This window comes from Pagrus pagrus, assembly GCF_965226575.1.
Source record: "Pagrus pagrus genome assembly, chromosome: 13".
NCBI lineage: Eukaryota > Metazoa > Chordata > Actinopteri > Spariformes > Sparidae > Pagrus > Pagrus pagrus.
Genome location: NC_140197.1, coordinates 7901759 through 7921086, shown reverse-complemented (window position 1 = coordinate 7921086; position 19328 = coordinate 7901759). Strand labels below are relative to the sequence as shown.

At 41.1% G+C, this 19328-nt stretch overlaps 1 protein-coding gene across 2 annotated transcripts in view; it reads left to right on the top strand.

Moving 5' to 3' along the window:
* LOC311268422 (serine/threonine-protein kinase BRSK1-like) overlaps nt 1-19097 on the top strand; it is a 37044-nt gene extending 17947 nt beyond the window's left edge. Inside the window, exons 9-20 of one of the 2 annotated variants that reach the window (XM_084372073.1) lie at nt 2944-2975; nt 3345-3509; nt 4630-4727; nt 4924-5074; nt 5224-5284; nt 8418-8694; nt 9008-9056; nt 11019-11142; nt 11280-11381; nt 11691-11799; nt 12726-12815; nt 13174-19097. In XM_084372073.1, coding sequence (XP_084228199.1) covers nt 2944-2975; nt 3345-3509; nt 4630-4727; nt 4924-5074; nt 5224-5284; nt 8418-8694; nt 9008-9056; nt 11019-11142; nt 11280-11381; nt 11691-11799; nt 12726-12815; nt 13174-13403 — 1488 coding nt within the window. In that variant the 3' untranslated portion in view covers nt 13404-19097. Of the gene's footprint in view, nt 1-2943; nt 2976-3344; nt 3510-4629; nt 4728-4923; nt 5075-5223; nt 5285-8081; nt 8695-9007; nt 9057-11018; nt 11143-11279; nt 11382-11690; nt 11800-12725; nt 12816-13173 lie in introns of both variants that reach the window. The other variant, XM_084372072.1, reaches the window with a different exon arrangement.
* Nucleotides 19098-19328: the final 231 nt, after the last annotated feature.

The window sequence follows — 19328 nt, the reverse complement described above, 5'->3', positions numbered from 1 at the left end:
CTACCGTATGTGAGATAGGGGCTATTCAGTTGGTTGCAATTTGCAACTTCACCTCTAGAGGCCGCTGAATCCTACCCACCAGACTGAAATTATTAAACTTGACAAGATAAAACAACGTTAAAAACAGAAGGCGGGGCTCAGTAAGTGGTCAATTGTTGCCACTCCCCAACTGTGTTGCATACTTCCTCTTTACATACCTACAGTACTGCAGCTGCCCTCACAAAGTACGTACTGTTGCGAGCAGTATTCATAAAATTAGGGTACCCTACTTCGTCATGACAGCACCTTGAAATTTGACCCTCACGCTCATATATCAGTCGCAATGCGTTGTGCAAAATTTGAAGGAAAGTTTAGAATGAAGCTTAGAATATCATCTGTCTGTCCTCTCTTGGCGACTCAGTCGTTCTGACATTGTGGGTCACAATAGCCAGAACAGCATGCTGGCTTGTATGCTGCGATAGGACCGGATGCAGTAGGACTTCTTGATATTTTTGTCATACTGCATTTGACACACTATGCATTTGGATGTACTCAAACTTCTCTGGCATATGAAATAGTATGGTAGTTCAGGTATTGGACCGATGGAACGCAGGCCCATTGCACCACATCAGCACTCAAAGTATGAAGCAGGCATTTAGGAGAGAGGAAGGAAAGAAAAGAAAAGACCCAGCCCCGGGCTTTGCTTCAAGATGCCACAGAAATCGTCTCTGACACAAGACCTTACACTGCGATGAGGGAGATGACGAAGGTGGAAAGAACAGAGCAGAGAGATGGGCCTCAGGTATTGCTCAAAGGCAGTAGCAGAGTCAGCCATGACAGGACTGACCTGTCTTTATTTCTGTCCTCAAAGGCATTTTATTTGGACACAGGACAAGAGGTAGGAAGCAAGAGAGGCCTACAGTGTGTATATGCATCTGTTTAGAAGAATGAATGGATGGATCAAGTGGCGTCATCAGTGTAAAGAAGTATGGAGGCATTGAGTTGAAAAAGAAGAGGACCTCTCTTCCTCTTCGCGTAAATGCCAGCTTTCCCTCCCGAAAGCAAGGCTTGAAAAGAATGTGGCGGCTCAGAGAAAGATAGAGACGAGAGGGTGAGTCAATGAATAAATGAATGACTGAGTGAATGGACTGCTAGAGGAAATTCCACTGCACTCAGGTTAGAGAAAAATGAGGAAGCTGGAGGGAGACAGAGACAACTGTGATGATGTGGTCTGCTACATGCTGTAAAAATAAGACAGGAAGAATATGTCTGGTCAGTTAGTCATTCTGCTAAAACAGAGCAGATTTAATCAAAGCTGTGGCTTCGTGTGATGAGCTGTTGATTAATGGAGCCTGAAACCAGGTCAGACTGTCTCTCTCATTCTGTCCGTCTGCTTGTTGCCTCCATGGCAACTACCCACCAAGCAAGGAGACAAATTTCAATCCAATTCTAAAGTATCTGTAGCTAGCAAGGACAACATTCAGAAATGAACCCTTTGCCATTTTCATCCTATTCACATCAGTAAGAAAACCGTGCTCTGTGCCGTACAGTATATACTGCATGCAGCTGCTTGCTAGTTTTCTCACTGCAGATGTACAAATACAGCGTTCACAGCAAGCCCACTTTGGACTTTTTACATTCTTGCAGAACTGCAGCTGCTCCATTATTCCAGCCCCAAGAGATACCGTACAGTATTGATGAGATGGCTACCACTGTATGCAGTCCTAATGCAGAGATGGGACTTCTATACAGTGCATAATATGCTGGAGTATTTAGGACTGGACTGCAGAAAGACTTTCTTGTGTTGTGAAAGTAGAAGCACAATCCATTCAGTAATTGTTGAGATATTTGATGCTGCCAGCATGGCTACAAACAAAATCAAGCTGCATGTGCCGTGGTTTATCTGAAACTGCTGTTTTGGTTTTGTTCCTGCAACATTATATTTACTGTTGCTGCTGGCCATCGTTGAATCAGAGCAAAAAGCAACAAAGTCCGCAAAAAAACAGGACTTTTACCAAGGGCACCATGATCATGTTTGGAACAAATTGTTAAACTTTTGGGTTATTATTTTTAAATTAATAGGGAACTTAGATACTTGGTTACATTTGGGAACTAAAATACTTTAGTAGGCTTAGGGAACTAAAATACTTGATAAGGTTTGGGAATTAAAATACTTTGGTAGGTTACGGAACTAAAATACTCAGTTAGGTTTGGGAACTAAAATACTTTATTAGGTTTAGGGAACTAAAATACTTGGTTACATTTTGGAACTAAAATACTTTAGTAGATTTAGGGAACTAAAATACTTGGTTAGGTTTGGGAACTAAAAATACTTGGTTACATTTGGGAACTAAAAGGGTTAGGTTTATGGAACTAAAAATCCTTGATAAGGTTTGGGAATTAAAATACTTGGTTACATTTGGGAGCTTAAAGGGTTAGGTTTAGGGAACTAAAATACTTGGTTATGTTTAGGAAATATATCATGGATAGGGTCCTTCACAAATTAATCACTTGTTAGAAAGAATATCTTCTTCCATGTGCGTACTTTTCACATTGGAGTGTGTTTGTTTTGTGTGTTTCTTGAGTCGCAAATCTATAACATTTCAAAAACACGATTGGTCGGTTTGAGTGATGGTCCTGGAGTAGCATTTATTTTGATGTTCCACAAACAACAACATAACGGCCATATCAGATCATGCAGTGGGACATAGAGAAAGTTCACAGGAACAAACTGGGACAGGTTAATTCCTGAAACACATTCTTACTATATGCCTAACACTGTGCAAAAGAGCAGCTGAATTTAGTACTATGAGTCTATCTGCAGTCTTTTTTGGACAGTTCGCAGCAGATGCTTCACCTTTGTTAACATGTGTGATTTGAGGGTTACCTTAGTTGTAAAAAGGTAAAAAAAAACATGTTTTGAATCAGTGCCTTAATATTGTCTTCTGGTTTTGCTGATTGCAGCTAGAAGCAATACAGAAACACGCCTGGTACCAGTAAGTACATTCATTTTTCTTACTTTGTTATTTTCAAACTTTCTTTGCGTTTTCCCTGTTCCAATCAAGCCAGTCCCACCCACAACTCCCATTTTATAGTTCATAATTACCTCAGAATGTTCCAGCTGTCTATACTGTAATCAACAAAGTGATAACAGTTTAAAAGCGAGGGTCAAATTCTTTCTCTAGCTCTACCCGACTGTTGTTGGAATTATGCACTTTAATATTACACTGCTTTCTCTCAGCCGACAGTCACCCCGTGTGATGTTGGACCTGATTGTCTGTCAGTGCCTGCTGTAAGCTCTTGAGATGTTTCTAATGTTTGTAATTGCATATGCTAACCACACACACTGACCTTTTTCTGATCAGGAGTGGTCGTAATGAGCCTTGCCCAGAGCAGCCACCCCCTCGCCGGGTGTGTGTGAAGAGGATCCTGTCCTTAACAGACCTGGACCCTGATGTCCTGGAAAGCATGTACTCCTTAGGGTGCTTCAGAGACCGGGTCAAACTCACACAGGACCTTACAAGTGAGGAGTGAGTAAATATAACCCATCATAAATTTCCACTTTGAATAGACGGCAATACATCAATGTGCACCACTGTTTAAAAGTAAATATGCTGTGTATAACAGAAGAACTCAAACATCAATAAAGATGTGTTTCCACTGCACCTGTTGATCCCTGAGCATATGCAATCATCCAAAAAGTTGAGCAGACATGTCAAGTCTCACAAGAAGCCAGCATGCAGTTTGAAGGTGTGCTTGCATGCATGCTGAAAAAAAAACTGCATAATTTTGTGTGTAGTTAATTTAATTTCTCTTTCACAACCTCTTTCTCTCTCTCTCTCTCTCTCTCTCTTTCTCTCTCTCTCTCATTCTCTCAATGTGGCCAGTCAATTACTTACTTTATTAATTTGCCTGGCATGGCAGTAACAAGAGCAACAATGCCTCTTTTATCTCCCTCTCTCCCCGCCCATCCCCTTGTGTCCCCCTTTTCTGCGAAAGTGATTCGGCTTCTCGTTACCCACAATGCAACAGCAGTAGCAGTGTAGTCCTCTTCAACAAAATAAGCCTCTACAGATATTCATATTGAAGCTGCCCTCATCAATGTTTTTTTGTATTAACACTGGATTGACATTCTATAACTGTGATTACTGTTGGAATACAGTTACAGCAGCTTTCAGTGCGTAAATACCAGTAAGAAAAGGACAGACCTAGTGTAAAGTGTGACAAAGTTAGGTTAGGGAGGAGGTTAGGATTTTCCATTCAGGAAATTGGGATTAATTTCCTCTGTGAAACCAATTTGTTTTAACACAAACCATGATTTCCTTCTCTTTCCTGCCTTTATTAAATATCCTGCGATATCATTTTTACAGCCACGACCATCGTTCCATTTAAAATCCAGAATTTTCCTTAAGACCTCGAGAAAAGCATAAACAGAGCAAAAAGGAGAATAAATATTGGTCAGATGGCCACAACTCCAATAAATATTTATGTTGACCTGTGATTGCTGGATGTGTAAATACGCAACTGTTTCCCAATTTTAGCTTGTTTTTGATGACCCTGACAAGCCTTTGTTTTCTCTTGTGTTCTCCAATTTAACTTAACTGTCCGTCTCCTCTGGTCTCTGAGTCTCACTGCGTCTTTTTTCTGCAGGGAGAACCAAGAGAAGATGATTTACTACCTCCTGTTGGACAGGAAGGAGCGATACCCCAGCTGTGAAGACGAGGATCTGCCACCCAGAAATGACATAGGTGAGAAGACTTGTGCTGGTGGCTGTGGTCTATCAAAGAGCAAGACAAAAGCTTTGTTGTGAAAGGATAATATTAATTTTCAATCTAAGCTTAAAATTTCATCGAAAATGTCTAAATGTCAGAAGAACTTGATGTTAGATGTTTAAAAAATATATATACTTATTATATTTTTTAACTTACATTTTTGTCCTTCAAGACCCACCCAGGAAGCGTGTGGACTCCCCCATGCTGACGCGTCATGGCCGCTGTCGTCCAGAGAGGAAGAGCCTGGAGGTCCTCAGTGTCACAGAACAGGGGTCTCCCACCCCACCTCGCAGGGCCCTGGACACTAACGCACACAGCCAGAGGTACGAACCAGAGCAGATATATGAGGGGTTTTTTTTTTTCTAATGAAAATTGCAAGTATGAATAACAACCTCGATATCAAGGTCAAATTTAGAACAGATTAGAATGATGAATAACAGAAGAACTGTTCATTTGTTGCTGTCTTCAAAAGGTCTCGTTCAGTCAGTGGAGCATCCACAGGTCTGTCCTCCAGTCCTCTCAGCAGTCCCAGGGTAAGGACTTCATTCTATTCTTTTCTATTTAATTAAAATCAGCTGCGGTATTGAAGTATTTGTTGTTCTTTTTACTATTTGTTGCCGCTGACCTGTAGCTGCTTCATATGTATAATCATAGTGAAACAATAGGGTTGGACCTGCTCTCTGGAGACACAGAAACAGACTTTCAATCAGCCATCCCCATGCTGCAAGAACTTGTGAGAAGTTACACAGCTACAAATATTTGCTTTCTCCAAAATAATCTCACCCATTTTAATCTCCCTGTGCCTATGATGGTCCTGGCCGGGTCAGTAAAATGTGCTGTTCTGTACTTTACATGACATAATCTGACTAAATGATTACACTCATGAGAGTGGGGGATTGGCACAGAAAGCTGCATTAATGTGCACAGTTTTCACTCAGTTTTAGCATCTGTTGATTAAAGCTACATCAGATATTTAACTTCGCAGCAAGAGGGTGAATTATGTCCACATACAGTATGTTGAAATGTATGATGCTCTCTTTGCATTCGCTTTCACAAATTGCAATGAGCAACGTGAACACGCTATCTTTATTGCATAGGGTCAAAAAGTCTAAGCATATATATGATAATACAATCCAAGAGCTTTTTAAACTTGCTTGTTGGCGATTTTCCCTAAATTAGCAGTGCTAGTACACATTCTTATAGACATTACTTATTATGTTTACAAGCAGTAAATGCTCTGATTCCCTTTTTTTGCCAAGAGTTAGATGAGGAGATCAATACCACTCTCATGTATGGTACGAAATTAAACAGCCACTACCATCTTGTTAGCTGTAGCACAAAACTGAAGCACAATAGCTCTGTCTAAAGGTAATAAAATTACTCTTCTAGAACCTCTAAAGGCCACTACATAACACATTATGTCTTGTTTGTTCAATTGCTACAAAAACCTACATGTTGAAACAGCTGTTTGTGGTATTTACCAGTGGATTTTTATCCCACTATTTTTTGGCTGGGAGCAGTAACTTCCTGGACAGCAACCAGCAGAGACTCAGTTGCACAGATTAAACAGATGAAATATTTTTGAATTAGCGAGCTTTGTGAGACAATCTCCGGTCCCAGTCTTAATGCTAAGCTATAAGCTAACAGGCTGCTAGCTATGGCTTTGTATTTACCGCAGAAATACGAGAGTGGTGTCAATCTTATAATCCAAATCTTGGCAAGATAAGCATACTTTCCAAAATGTCAAATTATGCCTTTAACAATATGCACATAATTACATAATTTGGCTTTGGCAGACCCAAGCACACCCTACCCAGACCATAGTCTCTTTTTATAGATACAGTAGGACACATTGATTGCAAAATGTAATAGATAACACTTCTGCTATCTGTTTTGGGCAAGGCTTCTATTCTGTCTTTGTATACAGTAGAAATCACACATCAAATACCAGTATCATTGTTAATTTAGACTTTATCTGTGATATTTAGACCCTATCTTCCTTAGACTAGGCTGATTATATTTGTATTATTGTCAACAAATCCCCTTGAAAAGACCAAAACAACCAATAAACTGATTGAGCTAACTATTTCCTGTGTAGCCAACAAGTGATATAACTTCTTCCTCTGTGCCATAGAGCTCCATTTTTGTGCAGAAACTATTGAGACAAATTGTACTATTTTTTATATAATTATTAGAAAACTACTAGAATAGGCGAAACTGCTTTAATGTTCAAGTAACATGTTGGCTTTGTCATACTGTCTAGTGCAGCAGCACCGTATTCCCCCTCTGTTAGCTTCACTTCTATCGTGTACATAGGCATAAATTATGCAAATTTGGGACATTGTGACATAATTGAAGGCACACATCAGTGAGCCTACAGCTGTAAATGCTAGCTAACATACCAAATGTGTATTCATCCACAGCTGAAAATAGTCCCTGATACATTCACTATTTCTTCCTGTATATGTAACGTTGGATGTAACTACCATGCCCAGTTGTTTAACCAAAATACTGAGCCTTGAAACTATATATTTGTGACCAGTTTTTAATCATTAACATCTTCAGTAGGAACCAGTGAGGTTGGAGCTGTGTGCCAAAGAAAGAAAGAGCAGGGAAATCAGCCACAGAGAGATTATCTCATATGTTAATTTCAGTCTTTCTTTGTACTTTACTATAAAAAAGTTCAAGCCTTATCCTTTCGTTTGCAATAATTCTAATATTTAGGGTTCCTGAAGGCAACACACTGTAGTGATTGTTGCACTAGCAGTCAGTCAGTCAGTCTTTGTCAGCTCTCTGCAGTGCTGTTTACTAAAAGTAGTCCTAGATGTCAAATGTATCAGGAAGCTGCCACATCTGTCTTTCCAATCTTTTCCTATTGAACACACAGTATATATAGTCTACAATATCTGCTGCTACTAATATGTATTATCAGCAGCTCCAATAAATAAATATCAGTTTTGGCCTTCAAAAGCACAAAACCAAATTTCCTGTTAGGCTGTGTTTTCTTTGATAACTGTTACTCAGACTGTCACTGCTGGCCTTCCCTTGCCATCATATTGTCACATTCAGTCATACATGTTCCCATTTCATAGACACATCATGCTTCCTCATACATAAGTCTGTGCGCACATGCTAACATGGACAAAAAGGGACTAACACACACACAATTATACCCAAGAGTAGAGATCATCAAGTCCATCTTCCATTTGGTGATTCTGATCGCGACTTATTGGAGAATCGTTTCCAGAACCATAATTCATGACCATTGCCTTCTCTCATCTGTTCATCCCTGTTTCCCTCCTTCTCCATCTCTCTCTGTCTGCCCATCAGAGCCCGGTCTTCACTTTCAGCCAATCAGAAGTCACTTCCACCTCTGCTTCCTCCTCCAAAGACCCCAAACCAGGAAGTGCCACCAACTCTCAGCCTACCCGCCCAGCGCCTGACCCAAAAACCCAAACACTGCCCTCAAAGGGCCCCACTGAACGGCACCGCCTCCACTCCATGAAGTCCCTCCCACTCCAGACTCCACGCTCCCCTTCTCCGTCCCCCTCTCCACTCCTCTCCCCCATTCCACGCTTCTTCAACTTCCCTTCACCATCTGTATTCAAGTCCAAGAATGTCCACTCGTCCTCTAACTCCTCTGCCACCCATCCTCCTGTGTCACAGGTCACGCCACAGGGCTCACCGCTGCCCACCCCGCTGGGCACGCCTGTGCACCAAATCCAACACCCTTCCTCCACCACCCCTCCCTCCTCTTCCTCCTCGTCTTCTTCTTCCAGAGCGGACGGAGCTGGCGGGGCCTCGCTGTCGCTGACCCCGCCCTCCAGTCCGGGAGGCAGCGGCGGTCTGGCCGCCTCAAGCTCCGCCCACTGGAGAACGAGGCTCAACTCATTCAAAAACAACCTTCTGGGCTCACCGCGCTTCCATCGGCGCAAACTGCAAGGTGAGTGAAGCTGAAGAATTTAAACGAACGCAAAGTGAATGATGACTCCACTGATTAGTTAAGATAGTACATCCTGAAAACGTGTTTTCTAAACAATCTCTTACTCTTCATTTGCATCAAAGACAGAATCTATTATTACCAAGACACTTGTGCATGCCTCAGCCTGCAGCCTGCGGCTGTGTTGAGTAATGTCTGATTCTGTGATAATGTGTAATTAGGGCAATTAAATTAGGGCCCGTCATCAAGATTCACTGCCCTTTTCCATATTCCTTCTTCTCTCTCCCTCTCTGACTCTGTCTCTGTCCTTTTTCAGTCCCTACATCAGAGGACATGTCCAGTTTGACTCCAGAGTCAAGTCCAGAGTAAGTCCACACATGCCTCAGCTTGTCTTTCTCTATTTTCTGTTTGAGTGCAATACAAAAGTTAAGAAGTTTCTTGTGAGGGTTGACAAAACAATCTCACCACGAGGAACTTTAAAAAGGTCATATTATGCTTTTGGCTTTTCGCCTTCCCTTTATTGTGTCATGTAGCATTTTTGTGCATGTAAAAGGTCTGCAAAGTGAAAAAGCCCAAAGTCCACACCAAAGGGAGTTAATCTTGTCCACAGAAAACACTGCTGTAATGCCTGGTTTGGAGTCGAGCCTTTACTTCCGTAACTTATGTGCGTCACTATGTAAAAGGCGTTATATAAATATATACATTTATAAAAATATTATGAAATATATACCGCAGCCATGGTTACCAGCTATAGCAGCGTTATTTTGGATCACACTACCTTTCTCGTAATGCGCATGGCAACTCTCACCAAAGATTGTACAGAGATGAGATGTCTCACTCTGTAGCTAAATCTTTTTTTTTTGTTTTTGTGTCATCAACTGATGTTTCTAGGGTTGAGAAAGAACTTTCAATTTCAATTTGATAACTTGTTAAATTTATGTTTTGGAATGTTTTGAATTGTTTTAGTTTCATGATCCTCGCAGTAGGATGAACTTCCGCTTCTGCTTTGCTTCAACACAAAGCTGTGTATAAGTAACAATTCTTTAAAAAACGGGACTTGCACAGGAAAAAATTTTATGTAAAAAGAGTAAAGAGTATGATTGAAAGTGGGTATAATCAATATGCTTGTTCTCAGAATGGATCACATGATGATATGAAAGTGAAAGGAGTCCAGAACCCACAGAATTTTAATATTTCTCTCCGTCTCTCTGCTCCATGGAGCTTTTTAGTATTTTTCAACTAGTTTTTATGGTTTTCTGTCATGCAACCTTGCTGTTTTGGGTCAGGTACTTAATTTCCAGTAGCAACAGGCAGTAAAAAGTAAAAAGTTCTGATAAACCCACTGCATGCTTTCTGTTCAGCACTAAACAGTAGATAGCAACTAGCTGGTGAACATAATGGAGCATTTAGCAGCTAACGAGCCAGATTCTGTCCCCAGGCGTTAAACCTAGCTGAAACAGAGGAGAGTGAATACTTGACTTTCCATCATCAGGTGTTCAAAAATACAACAACAAATCAATGCTAATGTTGCTGTGTATCTGCAGGATGTGTAAATAAGCTACTTTAGCATTGTTTGCTAGTACAGATTGTTTTCCCAACCACAACAGGCACAAAATAATAAAATTTTAAAAATCTGTGACTGCAAATGAAATGACTGAATATGAAATTAAATGACTTGAGAATCAATATTCAGAAAGTGCCAGTTTTTATAGAATTTTAATCGATCTGTCCTTTATTTGTTGTCGATCTAAAGGCTAACTGTTGTCTACCAGACTGGTCAAGTTGTATTTCTGTAGCAAAGGAGTATCACACTTAATGCATTTTCGTCAATTTTCTATAACATCAATGGGCATCAGTGCACTGACATCTGCATTAACTGATCACTCACCAGCTGATTGTCAACCAGCTGACAAGTAACCTCCAACCATATCCACACCAGTGCAGTGTGTGGACATTATAATCTGGTACTTTCACTACTCATTTTCTGTCACCCAGTTGGCTGCAGATCATTCCATCACCCAGGCCTCCTGGATGATTTTATTTATTTAATGTTCATGTATGTGTTTGTTAAGGCGGTGTTAGATCTCCAATGCAGCAGAATTCTTGTCGCTGCTTTTTTTTTTCTGCCAAATTTAACAGAATGACCAAAATGCTATAAATAGTCCATTCCTTGACGTGAGTGTCTCTGACTGAACGCTATGTCAGTCATTATTGGCCAGTTAAAAATAACACATCAAATATGTCTCACACCAAATATTTTGTATTATTCATTTGCGCTCGTGTGAAAAGTTTGAATGGAACTAATCTGTCTCATTATCAATTTGCAGACTTGCTAAGAGGTCCTGGTTCGGTAACTTCATCAGCCTGGAGAGAGAGGAGCAGATCTTTGTTATGATTCGAGACAAGCCGCTCAGCTCTATCAAGGCTGACATCGTCCATGCCTTTCTCTCTGTGAGTACGATTAAAGCTTAGATAAGCCTCCATAACTTACAGCAATAATGTATGACACCATTTGTGGTGATGAAGACACATATTTAAGATCTTATCTCTTTTACTGAGCATCACCCTTTATTCTCTTGCCTCTCCAGATCCCATCCCTCAGCCACAGTGTGGTGTCTCAGAACAGTTTCCGGGCAGAGTACAAGTCCTCCGGCGGCCCCTCTGTCTTCCAGAAGCCTGTCAAGTTCCAAGTAATATATATTTCATTTCAGTCCTGAGAGACTCAAATCTTACATATTTACATATTCATGTTGGCAGCTCAGTGCTCCTTGTGAAGGAGTGTGTTTGTAATGTAATGTAATTACCTGATACATGCGGATTCAGTAACACAGATACACAATTTACGTTTAAAGCTGGCATACAATATACACTGACCAATAATCACAAAAAGGCTGTAATAATAAATCGCTACAATTTCTGATGTTTGTTTGTGAGAAAACCCTGTTGAGTCAATGATCTTGCTTGTGAACTCAAGGATGTGTGGTCCTTTGCTCCCGTAGGTGGACATTGCTTTCAGTGAAGGAGACAGGGAGCGAGAGAGGGACCGAGCAGAGAGGGAAGGAAGAAGAGAGATGGGCATCTACAGCGTCACCTTCACTCTAATAACAGGTGCGGATGTGTTATTGGCTGCCGGACATGTCATGTACATGTATAAAACATGTATCCACAAAGTTAGTAATGTGACTTAAGTTTAGAAAATTGGACTGTTAAACAAATGGGAAGGATAAAATGACCTATTGTGATGAACATTTCACGCTCATTTACTGTACAGACCTCACAAAGTCCTGCAGAATATGTTATGGCTAGGACCTCTGGGGTTGGAATAGGGATTTGTGTTCTGCCTTTGATAACCCATTCAAAAAAGTTGTGGTCATGCTAAAATGTGTTGACCCATGAAGGTAGTTTGCTGTAGATTTAGTTAATATCCCCACATAGACTTCCCTTATAGATTAATCATACTTACAGCTTTACATGCATCAAAGAAATTCTAGGCTAAAGGTATGGATTATTTAAATGTCTTTAAAGACACAGACACAGTTTGCAACTTGCTGGTGAACTCAATGGAGCATTTGGCAGCTAAAGCCAGATTTTCCACTCAGGTGACAAAAACAGAGCTAAAAGAAAGTGAATACTAGACTTATATTTGCATGTTGCAAATGAATGCTAATGTCTCTTCCCTGTCTGCTGGTTAGTGACAAAATATAGGTAACTGTTGGCCAACAAGTTTGCATCAACTTTAAAGGTGATAGTATGTGTTGTGTTTACAACTTGTTTCTGCTGCCCCCAAGTGGCCAAAGTAATCAGTTCTCGCAGGTTTAAAAAAAAAAAGGAATATATGGAAAATTAGGCTAAAACCGGTCTTCACATTCATGCTTATTTAAGTTTTAGCATGTATTTGCAATCTATATCCTTGAGGCTACTCTGTTTTAGTATGTAAAATTAGAGTTTCAAGTTTCACAGTGTTTGACTTTAAAATTGCTCTCTGAGCCAGAGCAGCCTGGAATGAGTGATGAGTTGATCCTCCTTCCTCTCAGGTCCCAGTCGCAGATTCAAAAGAGTGGTGGAAACAATTCAGGCTCAGCTCCTGAGTACTCATGATCAGCCTTCTGTGCAGGCACTGGCTGGTAAGTATCACACCCGTGTGCATACAGATATATAGTTGTGTTTTTATCCCTCACAGTTATCCCTCACATTACACAGCCTTGCATTCATTCATGAAGACTTAGCTTAACCATAACCACTACTTGCCTAACCTCTACCCTAAACTTCACCAAGTCTTCACCTTAAAATGTAATTATTTATGTAATGGGGACTTTTCTTCTTTCTGGGCACATTTTTCTCCCCCATAAGGAAGGTCCCCACAATGTCAAATGTTAACTCTGTCCCCACTATGTGAGTAATACATGCCTGCACACACACAACCTGTTAGTTCAGTTATTTGTTTCACGTCTTTTCTCCCTGATCTTACCCCTGGCCCCTCAGATGAGAAGAACGGTCAGCTTTCCCGCCAGCCCAGCACGCCTTCGCGTCAGAATTCCCGGCGTTCCGAAAGCGGATCCGAGCGGGAGCGGGAGCGGGGAGAGAAGGAGCGTGCAGCAGATGGAGGGAGCAGTAGTGGGAGCAACAGCGGGACCGTCTTACAGAGGCGAGGGTCGGGGAAAGACAAGACCAGACTCCTCTCGTCGTCCAACGGGACGCAGTCTCATCCCTGAAAAGAATGTTGTGGAAGAGAGGCGAGGGTCATCTGCCTGGCCTTTTTCTCTTCCTTCCCTCAGTCCTTCCCACATTCTACTCCATTTCCTTACTTCCTGCCTTGCTTCCTACCATTACTCCAAAGCAATGGAATATCCGAGGGGGAAGTTTTTCGTTGAAGCTGACCTTGGGATATGACGGAGAACTCCCCACAAATGGCTGGCTTCAGCAGAAATGAATACTGGGGGAGGCAGGTTGAGCTGATCTCTAGTCAGCCTTCAAGGGCAGCTTCACCCCGTAGGGACGAATTCAAAGACAGGTTGTCCAAAAAGTCCCACCTTACCAGAGAAATACAGGAAACGTTTCACAGACAGGGAAACACACAGTTTACCTGCTCCGATGAATCAAGAAAGCACATACCCTTCCCAACAACCAATCACATACAAGACAAGTTTCAAATGCAACAGGAAATCTCCCATCAGTCAGTCAGTCAAAATGGAAGACACTAGCCACCAACAGAGCCCCTTCAGTCATTCTCTTTTATCATTTTCTGACCAGCCATCTGTCACCTGGATCGTCAAGTCTCTTCAACACCACCTGACGAAATACGATGAGTCACATGACAGAAGGCTTGCTTCCCTTCACTTCAAAAAGAAGAAAAAATGTGTCATCTCAAGCAAAATGACACAATTAGGTTGTCTTTTGAGAAAAGAATAAGAATTGTAGGAGGAGTCTAGTTTCGATTGTTAAAGTGGATGTCATTTCTGAATAATTAGTTAACTTAATGCTGTACTTTAACAACCGAGCAGTCTGAGAGCAGAGGGAAAAACACGACGAAATGATAGAGAATAGATCTGACATGGTCTACGTAATTTAGCCCCAGGTGAACAAAGGTGATCAAACCATGACAGACAAAACACAACTTTTCCTTGAGTGTATGAGCAGCATTAAGTCCCACAATTATTTCTGAACTACACTGATAAAGCTATGATACCGTAATTGCCTTTAACGGAGGAGAAAAAGTGGATAGCAAATTACATTTAGCCACATTTTGAGGACACTAGTCACGCCACAGGTAGAATGTCTCACAAGTGTAAACTCCCACTAGAAGAGAGGGGGCTGAATAGACAGAGACAAAACAAAGGATAGCTAGCAACAGGTATCTATTTGGTAGCAAAGGAAGGACAAAAGAAAAACTAGTAGCCAAAAACATAAACTCACTTAAACATGACAATGAAAGTCAGTTGTGTTAAATAATAGGTAGTCTATTTCAGTACAACATATACCATATGTACATTTAAAGTTATTGTTGCTGTAGTTTTTCCTCTTTTGCATAATGGCTGTGAGTCAATCCCTTCCAAGTGTTGCCCCACTGCGAAAGATAGTTGTCAAAACCTGTAGTCGGCGCATGTGTTTAGCTGAAGCTCAAGGCTTCAGCAGTCTGAGTGAGCCTAGCGTGACTCACAGGATGTCGATTGGTGGTGTTAGCTGGCCATTGGGCGCCTATTTCAGGTGGCATTTTCCTCCCTTCCGCTAGCAGCATGTTAGTGTTGTCAAACAACTTCTGAGCTTGCAACCTACATGCTAAAAATGGCCCTAACACTAACCTGGTCCCTAATGGTACAAACTAAACAAGCTAGCAGCTATTACCTTTTGACTTGCAGGAATGTAGCCATTTTAATGACAGGACTCACCTGTACATACATACATACATATATATATATTCACAGCTGAATTTTATGGTCAGTTGACCAGAGAGACAACAGATAGACAATGTGCCTGCTTTTGTCTGCCATTTTGTCAAAAATTCAATATCACATTTTTTCTTACTTGTTTCATGTACGTCTTTTTAAGGCTGTATTCAGACCAAAGCTGGAGGTGCGACAATACGCTGCAGGGTTGTGCGGTGGTGTGAGAGTGTCACTCCATGGCCCATATGTGTGACGTGATGTGAACTTTAACCACCCCCCTCTGATCAGATTGCTGAAAGCAGAAGCTGCTATCTAGTTATGCTACTAGCATTCTGGTCCTACTTGTGATCGTTTGTCCACATGGATGTATTAAAAATAAAAGTAAACAACCAGGGTGTGACGCATATCCTTACGCCGTGTTTTAAACTGGGGCAGAAGACCAAACCGACTGATCACAAGTGAAACATAATGCTACACAGAAAATTGTCCTCTGTAGCATTTAGCCATGCTAAATAGCATGCCCTGCTACTGACCCGTTCCACTCTACTTATGATTTCTAGTCATGCTTCTGCCAGAGTAGGTTAATCATGCCAGTCCTACAGTGATCATTGGCATCCACAGATGAAAAAAAAACAAAAACGTTTTAAACTGGTGAAAACACATGACGCTTTACTTCACAGTCATTCATGCCGCTGGTCTGATCGCTCTGAAAATGCATAACCCTCATTAAAATGAATGAGAAGACCTGAGTTTTTGCTGCTGGACTTGGTCTGAATACAGCCGAATGATGGCCTACATATGATTGCTAGGACGAAGATAAGGCCTACCAAATTAGTTTGGCTAGCTCAGACTGCTAAGTCCTTATATTAGCTTCAGCTAAACTTTAAGAATGCATTTTGGTGGTTTTGTATTTTGTCATCTCTCTTTTATTAGAGCCGCTTCACTTTAGGCAGGGATCACTTCACGGCCAGTGTGGACAGGAGGAGCGATTACAGTGACCAATAACTCTTCTATTGTAGGTCTACACATGGGCATGTCAATTTTGTTTAAAGGAAAAAAGTCCAAATCTATCCTCACTGAGAAGAGGATTAAATCCCATGATACTACAGTAACGGGAGATGGGTGATGATGGAAAGAGGCTGGTCAAACAGGACGACCAAGTGTTTAAGCTTTTTAGACCCACAATTAGGCAATCGAAACCCTTCCCATGTTCCTTTGACAATAGATGCATAATGATGCAGGGTGACTCAAAGCCCCAACAAAAGCCTCAGTTCTTTCTGCCTGTCTGAAGGAGAAATGGAGGGAGGACAGAGAGAGGCAGGTGGAGATGAACAAATAATGTACTTTACACAAGAATGAAAACTAAAAAGAAGGAAAAGAAAGGACTCGGGTGTGTCTGTTGTCATAAAAATGCACACACACTGCCTGGAGGGGGCAAAGGAAAACTGAAGCCACACATAAAGAATGAAAAATTGCTTGTTTTATTTTTCTGTTCATTTTTTTTCAAATGTGCTCTGGTCTTTCTGTTTTCTTTTTTTTTTTTTTAAATGTTTACGTGTTTGCCACCAACAAAATAGAAGGCAGCACTAACCATGTGAATGTCAAAAACTTTTTTGAAATTATTCCAAGTGTTCACATATTTTTGTTTCATATGTTTATTGAAAATGTATTTATTTATTCATCTATTTATTCAGTTATTTATTCATTTATTTATTTGCCATGTATTTGTTAAGTGTGATTTTATTTCATGAAAAGCAGGAGATGGGGGAAGACAAGGAAATGTTTTCAGGACGCAGAGCAAAACCAGCTACCCCTGACAGAAACTGAAAAACAACTCCTCTCCTTCTTCTTTAACATTAAGAAAATTGATGCTGCAAAAATACCTCCCATCATTATGGGAGGTATTTTAATTAGCTGAAAGACATCTGCGTGACATCTGCGTGTACATTAAAGACACACACACACGTGCACACAGACACTGAAAACACACACATACACTCACAAACACACAGGCCTTTCAAATAAGAAGTCTTTTTCTAGGCAGGCTATTATGTCGCTCTAGGATTGGCAATGTCGGTTTGTTGGATGGTCCACCACTCTGGTGCAAACTGAAACCACCACTTGATGGACTCTTGTGAAATTCTACAGACATTCATGAATCCTTATGACTTTGTAGATCGTTTGGACAGACGTTAATGATGTGTGCTACTATCCCTCTGGCTTTGGTGATCCCTTGATTTGGAAGTCTTTGGTTTACTTTGGTTTACAAAGAATACCAGCATGAATGACATCTCCACTAGCCTCAGCTACACTTTTATGTTTGGAGCTAACTATCAGATGTTAGCATGCTTACAAGTTAAACTAAGAAGGTGAAGATGGCAAACACACCTGTTACACTTCAGCATGTTTACATTGGCCCCGAGTGCTGAATAATTCGTTAACCGTCAGAACACAAGTGTTTTTTCTTATCATATTCATTCCCTGTGAAACACTCTTGTGTTTATTCGTGCAAACCGACACTCTGCAGCCGTAACACATTCCTAATTGACTTCCTATGGTCTCTTCTCACACTGTGCACACCAAACAGCTGAACCAGAATGGAAAGAAACAACATTAATTTTCATTTTTATCAGCCATTTTCTGTACTTTTTTTAGTCTCTTACAAATTCCTTGAAATGTGGTTAGCAATCTAGAATGTTTTCACGAGAATAGCATCCAAGTGCAAACTGAACCTTTTCATAATATCCTGTCTGCAGGGGAGATTTTGTCATTGTGTTAGAATAGTTTTAGGAAGCTCTGGGGAAACTATTTGCCTGTTCCTCTTGACAGTGGACTCGTAAGTGGCACTGCAATCTAAATGGAGATACGCAAGAAAGATGATTAGTCTTCACTGGTTTAACATTAGATTTAAATGTGTTTCCCCCTCTTATGTGATCAGGCTTTCCTTTCTCATCACTGCTGCTCAAAGTGGGCCCCCAAAGTGGAATCCAGCACAGGGGCGAAACATGTAAAAGGTCAAAGGCTAGAGAGGTTTTCAGTTACACACTCACAAACACGGAAGAGAGTGTTAAGTCATAGTCTTTTTTTCAAAACACATGGTCAGAGTCAAGTTCACCTTGCATTCATTTCTAGGAAGAAAGAAGGGTAGAAATGGGAAGAGTGAAGACAGGAAGGAAGGCTGCTCCAGATTGTGCTGCACTCTGCATCAAAATCTATTCAAACACACAACGGGACCCTCGGCACGTTTATGGCTGAGAGGCTCCCGCGCTCGCGAAACTCCCCTATTGAAAGTAATCTCACCCCTCCCTCCCTCCCTCTTTCCTCCTTTAACCCCCCCTTATCCCATTCACCCATCCACTTTACATTTTCTACTCCCCCCATTCATCCTCTTTGTATCTCTTGAATCCTGCTCCACGCCCGTCCTTGCCCAAACTGCACATATGTCCCCCCTTATATAATCACCCCTCCTCCCCTGCCCTTGTATACATTTTATACACTGTATACTTCAACGCAGATGCTGTATACATTTGTATACACTGTATGCCTGTCTCTGTCTCCATTGTATGCAATCCATATCTATGTAGCATTCACTATCTTTTATCGACACTGTAGTCACCGTACAACTCTTCCACTCATCATTATTGCTCATTCTTCTTCCGCAGTAAGAATTGTACGACTATAATCTCTTGTCTCGCTCCCATATTCACCTCCACTCCCACCCTACTCTGCCACGCCACACCCATGATCGCTCCCCCCCCTATCTTGTAAACCTCCACTCCACCCAGTAGAAAAAGTTGTTTTTTTTCACTCTGGAGGAATTTGTGAAGTCAGAGAAAAAACTCGAGAGGAAGAGGTGTGTGGGGGAGGGTGGGTCGAGAAAACTGTTAAAATGATTCATGATGATGACGACAACGATGAAGAGAAATGTCTGTAGTATAATTACAAAAAAGGAAAAGTGCACTATTATGACAATGATTATTATTGCCTGTGAGAAATACTGACCAATAAACAACAATGGAAATATCTGTGGGTTTTGTGTTTACATTCAACCAGGAACAGAAAATACACATTGTGTTCTCAAGGCTGATCTGGCATTACATTGACTGTGCACCTCTCAATAGCTCAACATTTTAAGACATGTACTTTGTTGTTAGCTAGTTAGCTAGATACCACTCTCATATCTGTACAGTAGCCTAAACATAAAGCTACCGCTAGTTACCACTTAACTTACATTAGCACAAAGACTGGAAACAG